The sequence below is a fragment of the Antrostomus carolinensis genome, unplaced genomic scaffold, assembly GCF_000700745.2.
Source record: "Antrostomus carolinensis isolate BGI_N321 unplaced genomic scaffold, ASM70074v2 scaffold53462, whole genome shotgun sequence".
Classification (NCBI taxonomy): Eukaryota; Metazoa; Chordata; class Aves; order Caprimulgiformes; family Caprimulgidae; genus Antrostomus; species Antrostomus carolinensis.
Window position 1 is genome coordinate 1 of NW_010299903.1, and position 22262 is coordinate 22262.

The following is a 22262-nucleotide window of genomic DNA, read 5'->3' on the forward strand; positions in this document are numbered from 1 at the left end:
AATCCCCATCATTCTGTGATTCTGTGATTTGTAAACTATCTTGGTATCACTGGTGGTGGTGTAGAAATGCAGTGTGCTTGCTCATGGTTGTGCAGATTTTTTGCAGTACAGACTGGTTCCTGAGACATGACCTGAGATTCTGCCAGATTGGGACACAAAGCAGAAGTAGACAGCTTTGTTCCTCTATTGTTATTCATAAGGGCGTTTTCTGTGGGTCAACTGTAGGGCAATTTCTTGTGTAGCTCCTTGCAAAGCAGGGGTGTGTTACAATGCTTAGCATCCGAGTTTCCTACTAAAGATGGGGGACATGAGGAATCACACCCAACTCAAAGCAGGGTAGATGCCAAAAATGTTCAAAAACCACACCAGTTAGTTGTTGAGGTCATTTAAAAAAAAAAAATTAAAAAAAATGAGGCTCACATTGTTAATTTGCAAGTCCTTGATAAATCAAGAACAAATTGCTTATTTATTACACTTACACAATCAAGCCTGTTTTGCTTTTACCAGCTACACACAATAGGAAGCTTTGCTTCAAGAGAAATCCAAAGCACACTTTAAATTGCTTGGGCTTTGTTTATTTTTGCTCTTATGTCATTTTGTGTTTGAATAACAGCATAGAGATGAACAATGTGCAACAACCCAGCTCAACTTTGTAACGTCTGTGTGATGTGTAACTCCTGTGCTATTTTGGCATGGGGAAATGAAAACCTCACCAGCAATGGAAAGAATAGAAAACCTCCCTTGTGGTTTAAACTGTCTCCTTGGGTTCTTAAGTGTCATGAAATTACAGCTAGTTCTGGCATATGGTGTTCCAGAAAGAGTTTGTTGCTTTTCCAAACCCACAGGGATAATGAATTGGGCAGGAAAGGGCTATAAATACTTTAAAGCTAATACTTCTGCTGAGCTACTTAGGTACTCGCTGACCAATAAGGAATTCTGAATTTTAAAAGCTTTGCAAAACTCATGAATACATGAAGCCATTGTGACAAAACTATCTAAATTACCAAATACAAATCCTAATTTGTGTGAGTTTGAATTCTCCCCCCTTAACTTGCAAAGAGTCCTGTTGGTACCAGTGGGATAGTCATGGGAAAAATGGCTGAACAAGGCAGAAGCTCAGCTGACTAGTGTGTCCCAGGTTCAGGGTTGAGGGCACATCTGCTTTCCCTCCCTTCAGTTGTATCAGGAATTGTGTGCAGAAGGCAGCATATCTCCAAAGCTACTTTTGCTCTTCCCAGATAGCTCTGTGGGCAGTGGGGGCATTCAAAGGGAAGACTCACTTAACTACTTGCAAGCATCCCCCCAGCATGGCATCAGCAGATGCAGATGGACTCCACCTCCTCTAGTCTTGTTTGCTTGGGTATTCAATAACTGCACAAGCACGGTGGCAAGTGTAGGTCCACAAGACACCTGGGAGGGAAGCGTAGTGCCGCAGCTTCCTTGCTACCCATACCTGACCTTGGGTTGAGTGTCACAAGGTGCCACCTGATGCTGAGTTGGCCCGCGGTGAGGGCTGTCTCTCTGCAAAAATTAGAGCTGTTATTGCCTACTTCCACACGACACAGAGTGGAAGTGGGACCTGAGAAGTGACACTCCGTGTGCCCCAGGTGAAGTAGGGACTGGAAAATAGTTCTCCCTGTGCTGCTGTAGGAAGTGGTGAATCCTCTTCTGCTTTTAGCACTCCATGTTAATGAATGGAGTTTAGAGCAGCTCTTTGCCCTCAGCCCAGTTGGGTTTAGAGAATCAGACCCTTTAGACTGTTTTTGTGCAACAGTTTTATGAAGACTAAATCTTGGCACCACGTCTGTTTGCTCATGAAAATGTACATCAGGAGCCCAGGCACCTGTACCCTCTCCCTGACACCCCTGTCTGCAGTCACAGGAATATGTCTAGCAGTTGCTGATATGATAAGCTGTTTCCCCTCAAAAAGAGGACGAGAGGAAGGGATTAGCATGCCCTCACCCTTTTCCCTTGCTGCCTTCCAGTCCATGAAACTGTTGCTGGTGTGTGGTGGGAATACGTTGACAAATTTTGGTCTTCTTGTCTTACTCTTGCAGCATTAAACTGTACCAGCATCAATTTATATACATAGCATTGTGGCATCTTGAACCCCTGGAAAACAAGCAGAAAGATTTCACTTTGTAACAAAGAGAAAAAAGAATTTTGTCAGCAGAAGCTGGTGTCTGCTTTGGGTGGTGTATGTTCTTGTCTTATTGGTCCCCTCTCTTACTGCTGCACAAGCATTTAAAAAAACACTTTTTTTTTTTTTTTTTTTTTCTTTCCAGGGAATCCAGGACTGGCCAAGGCAGGGAACGCTTTGCCCCAGAACCACTTGCAGCTGCATAAGAAGTCTGAAAAAGTTTCTCATCCAGGCCAAATTGCAGTAGGTTCTTTTAAATCCACTGATATTTTTGTTTTGTTCATAGTTTTCACTGAGGGTATGTCCATGCAGACAGCTCCTCTGTTGGTGCTTGAGTTTGCTAGGTAATGAGTCCACCAGAGAGGCTGCATGGGGCTGGCTCGAGCTTACTGCTGCACTAATGTGTCTCATCAGCTTTCGGCCCAGGTCTGACTTGTGTCCAGCTCAGGTCGTTGGCAGAGAGGTCAGGTTTTCTGAGCCTGCTTGATCATAAATCTTTAGAAAGGAAGTGTATGTCTTTAGTGTTTCAGGAAGTCATTAATCAGTTGTCATGCAACCCAGAAGTCAAGACCATGCCAGTGGCTTGTGCAAATGTTCAGTGTGTAACTGCCTGGAATACTCACCACCAGGCTGTGACACACTCTGGACTGTCCTGGCTCTCCATTTCCTGACGTGCCACTGATGGAAAGGATGATTGCTACTCCTCCATCTTATTTACCAAGGCATTTATTTTCTTTGGTGCTGTTTGAAGTGGGAGGGGATGCCTATCAGACAACCAGGGATCACAGTGCCTCGTGCAGGAGCTTGTATGTGTGCTGCTTCTCATTTTAAATGTTTGTGGGGTGCTGGCAGCCTTGGGTGGCTTCAGGGGATGCAGAGAAGGGCAGCAGGGGTTAGCTGCAGCTAACAGAGTCCCCAACCCCTCCTGGCTTGTCAGGGACCAGAGGTTTGGAGAAGACTCCATGTTTAGGCCATTGCCAATGACGTGGGAGGCCTATATCTGAGTTCCTGTGGGACTGGGATGCGTAACTGCCGCGTGGGTGTGAGCTGTGCCTGTGTTGGTATCACCTTTCCAGCCCAAGGGTGCTTCATCCCTGGTCTGTGCAGACACAGCCTGGGCTCTGGCACGGCACTGCCAGCCTCAAGGTAGTCCAGGGCTGGAGCCAAACTGAAGCCAGTGGAATCCTTTAGCCCTGGTGCAGAGTGCTCCTTTCTTTGTGTGAAAAAGGAAGTACTTCTGCGCTCCTGCAAAGTGCAAAGACGGAATCGTAAATGTTTGAGATTCAAAATAACATACTGAATAAAGTTAATCACCTTTCAGCTTTTAGGAGAGTCAAGTGTTTTGGCTCAGGTCACTTTCCTGTGTGGAATACCCGCTTGTGATGGACCAGCAAAAGCATCAAAAACCTAATAAACCTTTTTTGGTGTGGAAGTGACCATATCTATATTTGCTGGAACAGTAAAATACTGCATGTGCTGTTTAGTGATGGGTTCTTCCATGAGGAAAAAAAAAAACCAAACCAAAACAAAACTGAATTTTCTTTACTCAGAGTCCAGGCTCCTTTGCCAAGGGGAAGGACAGTGCCAACGCATTCTTAAAAGCAGCAGACTATTCCTCCTCAAGTGATGAAGTCAGCAGCAGCGAAGAAGATGACATGAGCCCCACAAGGTTGGCTTGATTTTTTTTTTAATTATTATTATTTTCTTCCTTTTTATTACACACTTTTAAACATCTGGAAAAAGATGACATATATAAATACTACCTCCCCTCTGAAGTTACTATCAGTCATTTATGTCAGTTGTAATTAAGCAGTTTAATGGCACTATAATGAACTCCCCGGGGTAAATGTTTGCTCCATCAGATGTGTGCAGTGTAATAAGCTTTGATGATGTGCTGCCCTGGGACAATGAAGAAAAGTCTCATTTTAACTGAATATCAATAGGTATTGCTTTTATAGAGGTACTTCACATTGATCTACATTTAAATGGAATTTTTGAAAGAAAAAGGAGAGGGAGAGGAAACTGTATACCTTCATGCTAAATACAGGCTACAGTGAAAAAAGCAATGCAAACATGACCCTTGTATTCGTGTAGTCTGTTCACTCCAGGAGAAATAATTGCCACTGAAAAGCTGATTCCTTCACCAGGGCTGTTTATAAAGAGGGGATAGTGTAAGCAGGATTTGTTTTTTCTAAAATATGATATATTGTTATTTGGCACAGTTGCTGTGGTTGCCAGATGATGCTATGGCTTTCACCAAGCCGATTTCATCTGAATCGTTTCTCTCCAGCTTTCCGGTTTATCTTGTTGATTTTGTGACTGACATCTTGTGGTGTTTCACCTGTCATGAAAAGTGTGTATTCGGAGAAATAACGGAGCATGAAGAGTTTGCTGCTCCAAGTGAAAGAGTCGGGGGGTCAGTTGGCCAGCCCGGCTGTTTGGAACAGCAAACAGAATTATTTTTTTAGTATTGATGAATGAAATTTCTAATTTTCTTGCGAAGATGCTTCAGTTTAATTCGAGTTCCAGGGTGTACTTCGAAGTGCACCACGGGGCCTCGGAGCTCTCTGGGGTGGGGCTCTTGCTCTTCTGACACAATTGCACATGTGGTTTTGTCAGTCTTCAGGCAGAGACGCACAGATTTGTAGCACTGTTGGCAAGCTCTTGTGTTGGCCTGGTACCAGTCCTTTCTCCTGTGCTGTTCTGAAGAAGGTAGAGTTTTTGTGCCTGCGTATGCTCCTGATTTGCATTTCTGAAGCTAATTTTCAAAGCTGAGACATGAAGAGGAAGAATGTTAAAAATCCTTCAGCTTATTCAGTGCACCTGAAAGAGCTGTCTTTTTACTGTAATGCCTTTATTTTCTTACTGCTCCTCTTCCAAACCACCTTATTCTGATCTGTAAAAAGTTTTATTCACTCTAGGTCATAGAATTCATCCTAGACCTCAGAAAGACTCTACATAAAAATATGGATTTGCCCTGTAGCAATGACTTTGTTGTGTAAGTGTTAGATTGCTGTGATCCTTGCATGCTGTGATGATTTGAAGGAGTGGTATCACTACCTTTGGAAATCTGCATGTGTTATTTGCATCTCCTCTGTGTGTGAGATCCACCAGTCCTCTAGAGAAGTGGAATTAGCTGGATGATCCCTGTCAGGTTTGCCTTCCTGGGCACACAACACTGCAAGAACACCTGTAAAATCAGAAGTATAATCTTGTCTATTAATAAAGTCCCTTCACCTCAGCTGAATGTCATTTATATTAAAAGATAGATACTTTGGGAAATATATCCTTATTATTACCAAATAAATAGCAAGAAGAGTAGTGATCGAAGTGAAAGCAGCAGCCAGCATTGAAACTTTGCATATTCTGGATGAAGTGAAGATTTTTGGTTTTCTTGCTATCTAAAGCATATGAATGCAGGATCTGAAGCCCCTTGCAGTCTGTAGAAGTGTTTCTATATGGGCTTTGGCTGAGACACCTTGGGCCAAGTTTTTGTTGGCTATTGAAGGCAATCTGTGTTTCTTGTTCTTGCTTGGGCTATGGAACAGCTGTTGATGTCCATGCTCCAGCTTTCATGGAGGTGCCCAGTAGGACTAGACTTGGGGCATACACACGTGCAAGAGAAAGAGCTTCATATTCTCTTGGACAAATCTTGTTAACCACCCTGAGAAAGTTAATTTCTGAGGAAGCCAGGACTAAGGGCAGTTGTCTGTTACTAGTAAAACAACTTTTGATCTTGTTTTTCTTTTCAGTAAGATGAGCCAGAATTCTTCCCCACACACTAGGTTTTTATTTTAAGGAAAGGATGTTAGTGTATGTGATCCAGCATCTTACCCACTTGTATAGCACATCTATTCCATTGATGCTAATTTCTCCTACTCAACTCTTCCTCTCTGGATGCCTGCAGCATTCACAATGCCCCTAAAACACTGATTTTCCTGGGGCTCATTTTGTATAATTCCGTTTCCTCTCTGTTCTTTATACGCTGTTCTCTACCAAAATTTGAATAAGGTGGTGTGCTTGGCTAGGAGGAATTATTTTCTCCCCCTAATAAGTGGGAGGTTGACATTATTTAAGATAAGCTGCTGCTTGCTTTCCTGATAAGAACAGGTCCTTGCACTCACCATTGATCCTACTCCATATCTTGCCTTTCTTTCTAAATGCAGTACGCACAGATTTACCCCTCCCATGAAGGGCAGTAGGGGAGCCAAAAGCAAAAAATAAACAAAAAAAGCCATAAAATCTTCTAGTCCTTCACAACCATCTTAAGTCAGTAGATGTCTCGCCAAACCTTCTTTTTTATCACATTGGGCAACATTTAAAAAAAAAAAAAAAAAATCACCCTTACACTCTCCTACCAGTTGTGGTATAGCACCATAGAGCTCTTCACACCAGCATCCTGAGTCCAGTCATCTTTAGAATTACTGGAAAGGAAGCAGAAATGTAATAGGCTTAAATGGATTGCAGTAATAAATATATGAATATAAGTAAATAAGTGGAATAGATAAATAATGTGGGGTGGAATGCACAGAAATGGGGCCACAGCCTCACTGACAGAAGTTTGAGGCAGTTCCAGTTGGGTAAATAAGTTTCAAATGCAAAGATACCACTGGTTGCATAGGAAGCAATAGCGTGCTGGGGTATATCACAACAGGTGCTGGCCTTGTCCTTGCTCTTCCTTTAGGTATCTGCTTTTGGTCACTGTTGATGACAGGATACTGGGCTAGGTGGGCTTTTGGCCCCAGCCTGTCCAGCAGCTTGTACGTTCTTTTGTCTCTGTGCACTGGGTAACATTTTCTTTGTGTCTTTGCATGTAAGGTGAGGATATCTGTGTTTCAGGGACTGATTCACAGTGTGAAATTCCAGTGTAGCCTGTCTGGTAGGCGTTGGCAGAAAGGTCCCCGATAGCAGCATGTAGCAGAGGAGCAGCTCTCCCCCTTGCAAGTGCAGCTGATGGTCTTTGGAGAGCAGGGTGGCTCAAAATTGCACCCTACAGGGTAGTGTATGAGGGGAGACAGGAGAAATTTTGAAATTGACACTTCTCAAATGACAGCTTGAGGGACAAGCTCTCACTTGCCTGAGCTATGCAGTGTCTGAAAAGTGATGGATGGAATGCAGGGAGGTGAAGGGATGCTCTCCATTGAGGTGGAGAGAGCTTCCTGCTGTGTGTGAGTGGTCCTCAGGCTCGAGTCTGTTCAGGCACATCCCCAGACTAATTAGCTTGCTTTTGTAAAAGAACCTTTAAGTGTAACTAGTGAATGTTAACTCTGCTCACTTTTCAACACGTATAAGTGGGGGTTTTTTGGGCTCTTTTTGTTTCCCTGAAATAGTTCTGTTCATTAATTGGAATTTGTTACCAGGCAACTGCTAAGCAGCAGAGTGGCAGATTTCTCAAGGACGAGAGTACCAGATGGAATTGAACTGAAACCCCAAAGCACGGTCACAGAACAGAAGGTAATTTGGCCATTTGTAAGGGGGTGGGTACAGTGGAGGGGAGTCAGATCATTAATGTGCATGATAAACGCTGTATCTGTTTCTTCTCAGCAGCGTTTTCATTCTGAAGTCCTGCTCTGTCATTGCAAATTATAGCTATAAGCCTTGAAAAAAATGTGTAGTTTCAGGTTTTGTGCTTTCTATAAAAATTCTTACATTTAGGTGTGAAATTGCACTTCTTTATTCATCCTTGTTACTGAACTGATAGCAGTTTCTATGATGTGAACTATTTTTTGAGCACGCTGGGCAGGTTGCAAAAAGCAATAATGTTGAATATTGTTGGTGTGCATTGTTACTATTTTTTAAAATCGTGACCTTTTTTATTCTGATATAAAGAGAACTACCTCTTCTTAAAATATAACTAGAAGAGGGGAAAAACGCTTAATCTCTCCCTGCAGGCTAAGCAGAAATGTCTGTCTTCTCATATGTCATGTTGTGGTTCCTTCCCAGCTGTATTTTGTAGTACAGACTTCAAGTCCTGTGGATTTTCCCCTGTGATAAATATTAGTGCAGAAAAGATGAAGTCAGACAAAGCAGAACAATGTTCTTTGTGGTTGAAAACAAACAAAAAAAAATATTACAGTAATAAGACTTGCACTTGGCATCAGAGCACTTCTCATGTATTTCTGAGTGTACTCTCATTTCACAGATAGGGAAAATAAATTGCTGTGAAACTGGTGGTTTTCCCAGAGCTGCTTGTGTGAGCTGTGGCAGAGCTAGGAAGAAAAAGGAGTTTTCTTCACCTCTGGTGTGATTTCTAAGTTCAGACCAGATGGCATCCTTCCTGACTGGGGAAGGAGTCCCACTTTGGCTTCTCTGAGGAGAAAAGACCCTGCTCCAGAGAAGGAATTATGAACGGGGCAAAACCAGCTGAGAGCTTTCCCTTTCCCCTGAAATCTGGGCATTGGAAATAGGCTGCTTGAGAGAAAGGAGAAAGATTGGGTCTTTGAGGCCCAGACTGAGGATGAGGGAGGATGGAAAAGAGTGGAGGTCACATATTCTGGTGGGTTTGAGGACAGTGTGGGAGGGAGAACAGACAGATGACTGCCATCTCTCCTCACAAATCTCTCCGATGCCTTCCAGTCTTCTCCCTCCTTCTCATGCAGAATCCTATCCGTTCCTCTCACCTCTGTTTCACCAGCCAGAGCCATCATGAGTCTCCATGACTTCTTCCAACATCCCTTTCCCCAACCCATCATCATGAACTGGTTTGAAGTGGTTAGGGTATACCAAACTGCCCAAATGATTCAGATGGGGGTTTGGTTCAGTTCACCTGAATCAGACTCAAAACTGAACAAAGCAGCCTCATACTGGTTTGATTCCCTAATCTCAAATACTGACAGATATGTTTGGTTTGGTTGATTTTTTTATATCTAAATTAAAATGTAAAATACTTAGAGCATCAATTAATTTCTAGTTAATTACTTGGCTTTTAAAAGGAAATGTCTTTTATTTAGAATTATTTACCTTATTTTTTTTCCATATTTTGACCAGCATTCCAAAAAGCTGATCTGATTATTTCAGTAGGTTGTTTATCTAAGTCAGTACAGTGTACAGACTTGTCTTGAATTCAACCAGCCAGAAGCTGCTTGAGTTTGGTGGTGTTTTTTGCTTCGGTGTAATTCAGAGGAATTCTTTAGTGTAGCACGGGGTTCCTGTCACTCTCTACATTCCAGGGCTGATGCTCAGGTACACTGACTGATCACGGCCAGGGGTAGATCCCTCTGCACTGCCTTCCCCACCTGGGACACTGCTTGCTTTACACATCCCATCTCTTTTTCCTCTCAAAGCTTCTAGCCATGTATTCCCAGAAACCAACCTCTGACTCCATATTTTGTGCTGTTGGGGAGAGAGCTTGTGTGGTGCTTCACACTGTACATAATTTACAAGTATTTCCTTGAAGCTGGTGGGTTCCTGTCAGGAGGTCTGCAGCACCAAACATCATTCTACTGGAAACGCTGATACTGGATCCTACTGAATGTCGTAATTCTAGAATGAGATTTCCTAAATGGAACACAAATGGAAAGTAGCAATGAAATGAATTATAAGGCGCCCTGAACTAAATGCAGGTCCAGAACCAAGATGTACCTACTTCTGACTGTGGTAGGTAGAGGCCAGATCTGTAACATTAGGGCCAGTCATTTGATTCTATCTCGGGTGTCTCTGATGATGAAGTTGCTTTTTTGTGTGGCTGAGGTAACATAGATGAGGAGCATTTGTGGAGCATTTTGGGAGTGGAAGCCAGTCCTAATTAACAGGAGTTGTATAGTGCATTGGAAGTACGCTAAATGTGGAGTTTAACTGTATGTTCTCATGTGCAGGATCAGATTTTAGGGAAACAAATTTCTAGCATCCAAGAAGGCCTCTGGAGCATAAACAACCAGAACTATCTCCTGCCAGATCTCCTCCAGCAAAGCCAAATTTCAGACTCCTCTGTGAACCCACCAAAAGTGCCACTGACTAGCCAGGAAGCTCAGAACAAGCTTCTGAATAAGGTAAGAGAGAAATTACAGACCGAACGAATTGTATCTTCTTTTTCCTCTAGCCATTAGGAGCCTGAGAGCCTTTTAACTTCATCTGTCCTGTCTCTTTTTACAATGAGATTTTTCACCACATCCCTTCTTTTCTTTAAAAGTTTTGTGTAGGGGGCAGATAAGAAATCTTGAGCTCCCTGACAGATTTGGTTGTTCTACTTGTTTGCCTCCATCTCTCTCTCTGCTCCCTTTTCTTTTCTTCCTTTTTTCTCCCCTTTTAGACAAGCTAGAAGGGCTTTTACCCTTTGCTCCTTTACCTCTCATGTCAGCAACACAGTGCTCTTGTCTGCCTCTGCTCGTTGTCCCTGGCTTTCTTCCAGCCAACTACCAGGTGGGAGAGCACAGGGGCCAGGGCAGCAAGTCTCAGAAGCCCTAAAGGGACTCTAACACAGGGTTCTCTTGGGGAGAAGCGTCACTGGAGGCAGATAACAGCTCTGTCAGGGGTCACATCCTAAACTGCCTTACCTGAGGCAACAGCTACTGCTGTAAGACTCTTTGTCTTGTCTAAGTATACCACATGCCATTTCTCCTGAACCTCAGAGGCATTGCATTGCTGTGTGCTGTCTGCTCCCCTACCATCATATTCCTGAAGCAGCTCTTGTTTTTCCTTGTAGACCCCGTGCACTGAAAGCACACCTTCAAAGAGCAGCACATCATCTACAACATCGTTTACTTCATTCATAGATCCTAGACTTCTGCCCATCACCCCTCCCACCAGTCCAGTTGGACCTTCCTGTAGTTCTCGTGAGTATGCTTTACCTTTCTCATAAAATGTCACTCCTGCTTGCTTTTGCTTTCAGGAGTTGGGGGGGCCTGTTGCTTGAAAATGGAAACGATCAGTAACACCTCCAGAAACTGAAACACTACATCAGTATGAATTTTCATTGCACTGCTTCTGCCCTTCTCCTAGATGTGGCTTGCTCTACTCCACTGCTGTGTTACCACAGTGCCTACTTGGGAATGCTGGAGGAATTTTCCAGATGTGTGGGTTTTTCCTCTGGCTATGTAATGCTCCCGAGGTGTTTTCTCACCCCTCTGGGGTTTCTTTCATTCTGCCATAAACAGGTCAAAGGTGAGATGTAGCTAAACACATGCATTTTTCATGATTGCCTATGGCCTTCCTTCTAGCACCTAGTGCAAAACCTGAGCCTGTCAGGAGAGAAAATGCAAGGAAGGGCTCCGTTGTCAACGTCAACCCAACGAATATCCGCCCACAGAGTGACAGTCCAGAAATTCGTAAATACAAGAAGAAATTCAACTCAGAGGTCCTTTGCGCTGCTTTGTGGGGTAAGCTCAGAAGTACTTGGGCATGTGTGTGGAGGGAAGGCAGCAGCAGGAGAGGCTGGCAGCATATGCCAGGCAGATTTCACAGTCATATTGCACCTCTCCTGTCAGAAAGTCCTGGAGTGGATCACTGAGTAGGTACCTGCGTCACTGCCTTCCTGGTAGAAGATGGCAAACAGATGACTTACAGTTGCAAAGGGTTTTGTACATCAGAATGAGAAAATGTTTTGATCAGGCACCAAATTGAAACCGCGCTCGTTGGAAGAGCCAAAAGTTGCAAATGTTTTCATAACTTATGCAGCTCATGGTACTTGCTCTTGTCTTGGCTGCTTACGAGTACAGCTGATCACACTAAGCCCTGACCCAGTGGAAATAATCCAAACCTGAAGCCTTTTGCTGTTGTGTGTGTTAGGTGTCCAAGAACCTGAGGCAGGTCAGGTGTCAGTCTTTCCAAAAGCTTGGCTTCCTTAGTTCCTGCTCTCACTGCTTACTTAGAACCTTGCCGGGTCACCCTTTTTACTGGGTCAGCTTCAGGTGGTGTAAAACCAAGATGAGAATAGTCAGACCAGTTTTCAACAACTGTAGACCTTGTCCCAGTGTCACACTAGCTAAGCTCTTGTTTTAACCATCTTTTTCCTTCAAAACAGACGTATTCTATGGGACTTACCCAGCCTTTTACTCTTCCTCACTTTTTGAGTCTGGAATGGAAAATAAATGAAGTAGATGAAACATTATCCAAAGAAAATGTAGATTTCCAGTTTACAGCTTCACAGATTTTTGTGTAATGTATGTTTGTAGGAGTCCAAGATTTTAAATTAAGAACAGAGCTGTGTGGCAAGGTCTGTAATTAAATGTGTGTTGAGGCTGAAGAGCACCAAGTACTCATCAGAGCATTGCCAGTAGAGGAGGTTGCTTGTTACAGCAGGGTACCTCATGTTGTTTCTTTAGAACCTGCTGATTAGGAAACCTAGCTGTCATGCCAGCTGAACACGATTTTTGACATCTTTGATGTCAGCAACCCGCTGGAGCCTTTGCTTCCTTGGGAGCAGGTGGATTTCAGAGGGATTCACTTCTTTAATTTGATATTTGAAAGCCTTCACAGACCATTTTCAAACACACACTGCGCTTCCTTGTAACAGCAGCCCTTCATCCCACAAGTTTGGTCCTCCTGTGATTTCCAAGGGCACCTGAGAAGTTCGAGTTTGCAAAGTATTTTCCTTTTTGTTTAAATCAACATTGACTTCAGTGGAACTACTATCTTTCAAGTTACAGGGGCATATAAATATTTTTCTGGGTAAAAACTGTAATGGTGAGATTTTTTTTTTTTTTTAATTAATTTTTCTGGGAGGTCACCTGCAGAGCAACAGCGAAATTATCAGGTACCATTAAGTGAGACTAAATAAGAATCAGTTCTCAAAATAACGAACACTTGGTGGCCTCTGAATCATTAGGTGATTTATGCAGTATTTTTTTCCATGTATCAACAGGAGTAAATTTACTGGTGGGAACAGAGAATGGATTGTGGCTGCTGGACAGAAGTGGGCAAGGAAGAGTTTATTCGCTGATTACAAGGAGGCGATTCCAGCAAATGGATGTTCTGGAAGGACTCAATGTGCTAATTACTATATCAGGTTAGTTCAGTGTCTAAAAGTATCTGACCTGCATTGGGGCTGGAAGCAATTAAAAAGAAGAATTAGGTTATAAACTAGGTTGAGGAATTTTCTCTTGCAGAAAATCACAGGACAGTTATTCTTGTTAATAGGAAAACTCTCTTGAATTTTTAACATATATTTCGGAGAGGCTTTGGGATATTTCATTAACTGATTAATGTGTAAAATGGTTTGTGGAAGTATGAAGTGTTTCATATCCTTAAAATGAAGTGGTTCTCAGCAAGGTGTAGTTTGTCAGTCGGTGTGCTTGTTTCTGTGATGGGTGAGCATCTGTCTAAGTGCAATTCTATTAAAATACCATTAAATAACCTCTTTCTGTGTATGAGCAGTAACATGAGAGTGATGTATACTGTGAAAGCATCAGTAACATTAAATGGAGTAGCATCTTCAACCTTTGCTGACAGACAGCTTGGAGGACTCTGCCCTGTGAGGTACTGAGGCCCTCATTCCCCACAGATGAGAGTGGCTTCAAAGGATGCTTAGTACATAAGAAGGTCAGAGATGTAGGTCCAGCAAAGAATGGCAGCTCCCTGTCTCCAATCCAGACTCACTGTGGTAGGTGATGGTGAGAGCTCTTTGTCCCGTATTGTCAGGTCCAGCTGCTCATGTGACACATTCCTTCTCTTTTAAACTAGCCTGTGACCCCAGGCTGGTGCTGACCAGTACTTTAGTCCTTACAGAAAGACTGACTGAGATAAAGGATGACAAAGTAATTCTCACCTGGAAAGGCATCCAAAAGAAAATAGCTACTTGAAATGAAGATTGTCAGATAATTAGAACAAAATGAGTCACTTATTCAAAATGGCCATTGTAGGCCAAATGTTCCTTCCTTCACATCAAAGAGTAGATGCTGGATAGTGTGGTTATTTCTGACAATGTATGCATCTATAGAGACCTGTTCTTTGGCCCAAGGGAAGAATTTTAGTCAGGTGTGAAAATCTTGCTTGAAACCGGAGTCACAAGGTAAGTGCACATGTGCCATATGCTATAGGATTGCTCATGTCCCAGTTCCCTCCTGTGTGTCACCATCACACAGGGCATTTCTTTTGTGCTGCTGGACTCTTCTCTCACCTTGATGAGGCACAAAGACCCCCTGTACTAAAGGTCACAAAACTCTGGCTTTTTGTAAGTGTGGGAGAGTTTGTACTTCAGTGAGTTAAAGTGTTATGTCTGGCTTTTTTCCCCAAATCCTAGGGAAGAAGAATAAATTGAGGGTATATTACTTATCATGGCTGAGAAATAAAATTTTGCGCAATGATCCAGAGGTGGAGAAGCGGCAAGGCTGGGTGTCTGTGGGTGACCTGGAAAGCTGCGTACACTACAAAGTTGGTAAGGACTTTTTTTCTTTTTTTTTCCCCCCTTGAATTGCTTCTTAATCGTCCTTTTGCATCTTGTGACACCAGCATTTTTCTTCAGCTCTGTTTCAAGATTGTATTGAGCTGAATATCTCCAAGTTCTTTCAGACCTCCTTGTTTTACGTGGCAGATGCTTTGCTCTGCCATTCCAGGTGGCATCTCTTCCTGCAGCAGTTGCTGGATGTTGTTTTGGGTATTCCCTGTGACGGCTGGAAGAAGAGAGTGCCAGCCCTGGTCTGTTGCTCAGTCAGTGGTTTAGAAGCTCTATAGTTACTTCAGGTTTTAATTAGATTGATGTTTTCCAGCTCCCTGCTATTCAGCTTCCCTCCTGGTCCTGGGTAACTGCTAAGAAACTGAACTAGTAAAGTTCTAGCAGATCCTATTTGTAGGATGTCCATAGGTAGATCAGCTTGGATGTGCTACAGCTCATCCCTGTCTGTAGATCATAAAAGACTTAAATATACCTTTGTTTAAACTTAAACACTGGAAATGGTACCGTAGCAGTTGAAAAACCATCTTGCTTTTATTTGGCTTTCAGGCAGTTCATTCTTGAAGGTGAACATCAGTATTGTGATAGTTTCTGTCATTTAACTGTGTGAGGGGGTGTGATGTATAGTGCAAGTTTTGCTTTGGTGAAAGATGGTATATGAAAGTGAAACTTTTTCCAAAGTCAAATAGAGAAATGATATAGAGGAGTGCAGGAGACAGCAAGGTGGCTGCCTCTCAGAAATACCTTGCTTGACTTTTTTTTTTGCTTTTATATCTCACGGCTTTAAAAGCGTCAAGGGTTAAATCCAGGAAAGAATGTGAAACAGATGTGGATTGTTACTTTCTTTGCAGTTATAGCTAAGCATCCACTTCAGTTGTTTATCTTTGAGTTTGGTGGGTTGTTTTTTTAAAAAAAAAACCCAAACAGTCAGTTATCCTAAAATTAGGCAAACATTTGATAGGAGCTTCTGTGTTTACATATGACAAGCCACTCTTACTACTTTGACAAAACAGCTGCTGTTTTTCTGTGGGTGAATCTTCTTGTATCTTGACCTTTGATTTTACAGATATTTATCCAGGTAGACGCAGAAAAGGATGTGCTGTTCTGCATTTTGGTGGAGTTTGGGTTATTTTTTTTTCCTTTCTCTGCCTGTGTGAGATTTTCCTGACCAGTGTCCATCCTTAGCCACTCCTCATGCTTCTGCTGTATGTTTGGCCAGTGTAAACTGCTCCTTTTGTAAGCAGAAGAGCTGATCAAGCCCTCCTCCCTCAGAAAACAAACCATACTTCAGTAGTGTGACACCTGCATCTTTTAAAAATCCCTGCCAAGCAGACACTGAATGTAAAATGAAGGGTGAATGTGTTGGGATGCAATAGCCTGGTGTTCTGTTCCCAAAGCAAATGCTTGTCTCTGCAAGCGTGTAAACACAGTGTACAAAGAAGCCTTAATTTTCAATGCATGATTCTTCATTTATGCTTGATGGGGCCACCGTGACCTTAATCAACTGAGAGAAATTGCTGATCTCTTAAATGCTTACTCATCTCAGAAACCTGGGAGTCCTTTGCCCATGTTAATCTGTGGGGATTTAACCCCACACGTGAACAGTGAAATGAAAATTCATCCTGCAGAGTGTAACAGAATTGTTCAGCCAAAAGTAGCTTATTCACGACCAAAAAAACTGTGTGTTCACACGTGAAAAATAAAGTAGGTTGGCTCAGCTTGTAGAGTCAAGACCTTCTTTTTTTGACTAGCAAGGGGTTTGGGGTTTTTTTATAGATATATGAAAAGCAATATATAAATGTTGTTAACAGTCATATTGCTTTACTGAGAATAAATGAACTGTAGGTTTTCAGTCAAGGTATTGTCACTGGTGATATTAAACTTTGATGTCCAGAATCCATTAGTCTCCCTTGCTGGATAGTATCTACCTCTACAAGTAGTCCATTGAAATTATTTCATGTGATGAAATGGTCTTTGATTTAAGTGTCTGTCTGGTACCTAAGGAATTGTTCTTCTTGTATTACAGTAAAATATGAGAGAATCAAATTCCTTGTAATTGCTTTGAAAAACTCAGTGGAGGTTTATGCTTGGGCTCCAAAGCCTTATCACAAATTCATGGCTTTTAAGGTAAGTGAAACTTCACTTTGGTTCAGATGTATCGTTGTCTCTCATCCTACTCTTTGCGTTTGCTTTTTGTTGCCTTGTATAACAGTTCTTTCTAGATAAAATGAGTATTTTTTTTAAAGAAAACATAGCTCATTTGACATACGTTGGAGATGGCAGGCATAAAACTGTCACAGTCATGATTCTGTTAGATGTGAATAACTTGTTTCAGTGCTGTGCCAAAATGTATGTTTGAGTTCACAAAGTTGATGCTGATTTCCCTCAAAAGAGGAGGAAATTGAACATGAATGGTACTCAGCTTAATTTTTGCCTAGTCTGCTCCTAGAATCTGGATTTTTTTAAAAAATAGAAGTAAAATATCCAGCTCTCCTTACAGTTTAGTGGATAATGGATACTTAGCTCCTTAAATGTGATATACTATTTAACAGAACTAGCTGTCTGACTTTTGAGTTTTGAAAATTCTTAAGATCATGTATGTAGATCTGTGAACCAACGGCTTTATTATGTTATATAGCGTATTTTTCTTTTTCCAGTCCTTTACCTCACTTCATCACAAACCACTGTCAGTTGACTTGACCGTTGAAAATGGACAAAGATTAAAAGTCATATATGGCTCACTGGTAGGCTTTCATGCTATTGATGTGGACTCCGGATCTGTGTATGACCTGTACCTTCCAACACACGTAAGATACTCCAGAAAATTACATAAAAGCCTCTGTTCTTTGGGGTGTATATTGATGATGATCAGGTTACGAGTTGTTCTGTATTTCAAAAGACAGGGTAAGAGAATAATTATTGTATGCCAGCTAATCGAAAACCACTTTTCACATACTTTTATAACACTGAAGTTCTGTTAAAAGGCTTTTATCACATTTCGAGTATCAATGTTAATGGTTTAATGTCAGAAGGCCTCTTGTATGGACAGTACAATTTTTAATTGATTTATCCTGGAAATTTAATACTTCTTAAGCAATCAAAGACACAATAATATCTACATGAATTTAGGTGACTTTTACAATCTGCCGCTGTGCTTTTCAATCTTGCTAACAAGCTGATTAAACTATCACTGAATTGAGATGTAAACCTCCCTGAAGTCAACAGAGCTCCATAGGGCAGAGGGTTCGCTCATCCGGGTGCCTTGGCCTCCTTGTATCCCAAGGCAATATGTCCCAAAGTTACGCTCGGGAGGTCTGAGGAAATCTCATTCCAGATCTGCATGTTGCAGCCTGTGCCTTGAACCTTTTTCTTTTTTAAACTTCTTTTTCTCCACTCTCAGCCCCACGTTTTCAAACCAGTGAAAACCCATGCCTCCTGCACGAGCCACTTCACTCTGCTGCCCTAACAAGTGACAACCTTCAAATTCTGTCAGGCCTGTGTTTCTGATGGACACAATGTTTGAGGATGGCTGTTAAGTTTAGAAACTTCTCTTAATTAAAAAAGTTAGCTTTCTAGCTGTTCAGAACAAACTGTTCAACGACGCACTAAAAGCTTGCACTGTTTATTTGTGGTTTGTTTGGGTTTTTTTTAAGGGACTTAATATTTGTTTTGTTAGAGGGTTTATTTAATCTGACAATTAGCAGTTTTATTAACTGTGCAACTGTGACAAATTCACATCAATTTATAAATCTAAGCATGGTGCCTGCATACCATCCCTGGAAGCTGGTTGCTACGGTGAATAATGACTTGTCAAAAAGATCATTAGCATAATTGCCCAAGATAAGAAAGGCAAAGAAAAAAGTGAACCTTCTTAGAAGCTTTAGTTTTTCAATAGGCTGCAAATAGAATTATGTACCCAATGAGAGAGATTTCCCAGGTGACTGTCCTGAATATGTGGGGCACCTTTAAGTCTGACCCCATTTATGCGTGCTCTTCAACCAAAAGTTAGCATGTACTAAAAATACACTTTCCCATTAGAGTCTTAGACCTGAAATAAATCTGCTGCTACAGTGGCTCTATTTTTTTTTTTTTTTTTGGTATTTTATTATTTTAAAGAGCATCTGCTGGAATTGGATAATTCTCTCAAGGAGCTTTGTGGTGGCAACAGACCAGACTTTACCAGGCTGACGTTAGATACTCTTGCTTTCTGGTAGCCTCTTTTCCTGGTTCCCCACCTCTTTCTTCATCTCTTACCTGCTTCGATCGCTCATGCGAGTACCAAGGCAACGCATTAAAATTGCTCTGCGACTCTGGATACCCGTTCTAGTGTTACGGATAGTTGTTGCGGAGGCACGGAGTCAAGTGGTTGGCCTGAGTGTATTCAGTTTGGCAAGTACAGCTTCAGTGCTTCTTTTACTGTTCCTTGTGCCCTTGCAGTGTGCATAAATGTATGTGCTTGAAGGGAAGAAAAAAAAAAAAAGCTCTGTGTGTTGCTGGCTTGTGAAAATGATGTAGAAACTCCAGTCATATGCTTTCTATAAAAACGTTAATTGCAGTAGTTTAATTTACTATGTAACATCCTGTTTTGAGTACTGCTTTAAACAAGGAAATGCTCTGTTATTGTTTCTTAAGGCTGTCTTCTTTTTCTTTCAAAAATGCTTTCATAAAACCCCACCTTCATGGTTTAGAAGAAAAAAAAAAAACCTTAACTTTTTTTTTTTCTTTCACTTGGGACATGTTGGCTTCTGGGTGAGATTCTAGTGCATTGAACAGCTGTTAAAATAGTTTGTGTGAGTGAAATGCACTGTTCCTGTGGCATGCAGAAAGTGTGTGCTCAACAGCATTGACATGGGGAACTATTTTTAGTGAGGGATGTGGGAAGGGGAGAGAAAGGTATTTGTATTTGAAAAGGTCCAGGTAATTTTTCCACTTGCTGTAAATATTGTTCAGTTTACAGGTTTTAGCTTGTGAGTGGGGATAGGGAAATATCATGGAAAGTGAAAGCACTGATTTCCTGGAATGTGGAAGCTTTTTTTTCTTCCTCCATCTTCTGAAATAATTGTGATTCAAATTTATTTCACTTTTATTCTATTTATATAATGCAAGTGTTTTGTGAGTGAATAAGTAAATATTATTGTGTCTCAGTGGCTCCATGGCTTCTTAAAACCAATTAATATTGGTAAATATAAAGTGAAATATTGAACATTGCTTTGTTTGGAAACCTACTGTCATATTGAAAGGGGGGAGGAGGAGAGAAAGCCTGTTTCAGAGGCTAGCTACCAAACTGTACAGCCTTTCTGAAAACAGGCTTTTCTTTCACTTTCCATGAGCCATGAGCTAGTTCTTTTTATTGCTCTGCCAAGCTAGTTGGATTGATGTAATCACTAAAATTGCAGTCCATTTTCTGATATAAATCTTAGCAAAATATGATTCTAGATCCAGGGAACTATTCGCCCACATGCCATTATCATCCTCCCGAATACCAGCGGAATGGAGCTTTTACTGGCCTATGAAGATGAAGGCATCTACATTGATATATATGGGCATTTCACAAAGGAGACTGTTTTACAGTGGGGAGAAATGCCAGCATCTGTAGGTATGTATGAAAAACAGCACTCCATTAAATATAAGGTTCTGCTGTATGCTGCCCGACTTCTTTGAGGTTTGTATTCATATGAAAGTGGTTGTATGGCACATAAAGCAACTTCTGAGAAAACCAGGTGTGTAAAGCGTCAACAGATGTATGTATGTTTGTGTTAAGACAGCCAATGACTGCAATAGGGTCTTCATGCTTGGATCATCGAGTTTGTGTTCTTGTCACACTGTTTATTGCATCATACCTTGACTATACAGCCACACTTCACCAAGGATGCAGCCTACTAGCAGTTTTCACAGAAAGAATTACGTGAATTAGAGGGAGAAAAGGTGCTATTGTTTCTTACTTTGTTCATAGCCCACAGTGTTTTATGTAAAAATTCACAATTATAAAGAAGTCAGTTACTGAAGAGGTCTGTAACTGCTGTCAAATGGCCCCTTAATTTTATCACTTTCAATTCACAGTGCTGCCAGCCCAGGTTATTTCTAATAGATTCTTAGTCTCTCTGTGCTTGCAATTGGCTTTGTAGGCAGAGATTCTGATCGTAATGTAGCAAGGACAGCTGTTTGTTTCACTTTCCCCAGCGGGCTTCAGGTTAACAGTGTAGAGAAAACCAAGAACAACACAAGCAGAATTTTGGTTTTATTATTTGTTGCCTTTAATTTCTTTTATGGCTCACTCCTGTTCTTCTAGTTGGGGAAGAACTGTTCACAAGGACATGTAGCAATAGGACAAGGGGTAACGGTTTTAAACTAGAAAAGGGTACATTCAGATTGGATATTAGGAAAAAGTTCTTCAATATGAGGGTGGTAGATCATTGGAACAGGTTGCCCAGAGAGGTAGTGGAGGCCCTGTCCCTGGAAACATTCAAGGTCGGGCTTGATGGGGTTGTGAGAAACCTGCTCTAGTAAAGATGTCCCTGCTCACTGCAGGGGGGGTTGGACTAGATGACCTTTGAAGGTCCCTTCCAACCCAAACCATTCTATGATTCTTCTGCATCTTAAAAAAAACATAACAAACAAAAAAGCCCAAGACACTTGGACTGTACAAAAGCATATTATTATCTTGGCAGAAACTGGATGCCACAGTGAAAAATCGTGGCTTTTCACCTTTCTCCTTTCACTTCTAGCTGGGTAGTTTTAGGAAAAGCCCATTAAAATCAGTAGAGTAACACCCTTGAGTAAATGCCAGGTCTGACATTTGTAGAGGGTTTTCAACAGTATTGAAGGCAATAAGCCCACCTCTGTAACACAAATTGCTACAAGACAACTTTTTTATTTTTGCACTGTTTCAATAAAATTCAGCAACAAAACTGCTTTAGTTTCAAAAAGCAGGTATAAGGTTATAAGCTGACTATATAGTGTTTCCTTCCCTTCACTGAATAGCCCTGTCTCTAATTTTCAGCCCATATTCAGAGCTCCGGGGCATAATTTAAATGTATCAAGTCAATTCGCCATTTTCATAAGAATATGTAATGGTCTTTAATATGTTTAAATTTTACATCCCCTCTGGATTGTGTTAGAAACACCATAAGAAATAATCAATAATCAAAAAGCAATTACTCAGCCAGGGTAAGAATAGTTCTAATGAGGAATATTGAACATAATTGGAAGCTGTACTGACAAATCCAATCTGAAGGAGATGGAAGCTTTCAAGCAGCACGTCATTATGCGGTTTGCTTCCTTAGGTCTTACTAAAAGTTGCAGGCTTACTTAATATCAACGTTTTCTTGAAACTGTAATGTCTGATCCACCTCATGGTATGCATATATGATTTTCAAAAGTATTTAAACTCTCCTTTGTTTTCCCATGTGTACTTCACAAGTTAGAACTCCTTTTTCCTGCCTTGGGATGAAACAATTTTAAAATCAACTGCATTTATGTAAGTGTCCTGACAGAGATTAATCCTAAACTCATGTTTAATACTTGTTAAACCATGGGTGTTATTTGTAACTATTACAGGCTTTTCTAGTTGTATTATTCTTACTATACGCTATGTCCTGAAGAGTCACTGTTACCAGAGAGTGTGTTTCAAAGGCAGATGATATATAAGGAACAAAGGGCTTTCTTATATTCTGCTTTAGAAAGGGAACTATTGCAAGAAGGGTCACATAGATCTATGACTCCTACTTGGAAATTTGCAGTTTGTGTCACTGAGCACTGATTGCTCTCAAAGCTTTTTCACTTAATCTGGATAAGAGT

The 22262-nt window shown here is 41.4% G+C and overlaps 1 protein-coding gene across 1 annotated transcript in view; it reads left to right on the top strand.

Moving 5' to 3' along the window:
- Positions 1 to 2285: 2285 nt before the first annotated feature.
- LOC104521046 (mitogen-activated protein kinase kinase kinase kinase 4) overlaps positions 2286 to 22262 on the top strand; it is a gene marked incomplete at its 5' end in the record, with an annotated part of 28840 nt that continues 8863 nt past the window's right edge. The window contains 11 exons of the mRNA XM_010162923.1: positions 2286 to 2383; positions 3691 to 3809; positions 7501 to 7594; positions 9955 to 10128; positions 10782 to 10911; positions 11296 to 11454; positions 12939 to 13082; positions 14316 to 14450; positions 16492 to 16592; positions 17123 to 17272; positions 19902 to 20061. Of these exons, the coding sequence (XP_010161225.1) occupies positions 2286 to 2383; positions 3691 to 3809; positions 7501 to 7594; positions 9955 to 10128; positions 10782 to 10911; positions 11296 to 11454; positions 12939 to 13082; positions 14316 to 14450; positions 16492 to 16592; positions 17123 to 17272; positions 19902 to 20061 (1464 nt within the window). The remainder of the gene's footprint in view (positions 2384 to 3690; positions 3810 to 7500; positions 7595 to 9954; positions 10129 to 10781; positions 10912 to 11295; positions 11455 to 12938; positions 13083 to 14315; positions 14451 to 16491; positions 16593 to 17122; positions 17273 to 19901; positions 20062 to 22262) is intronic.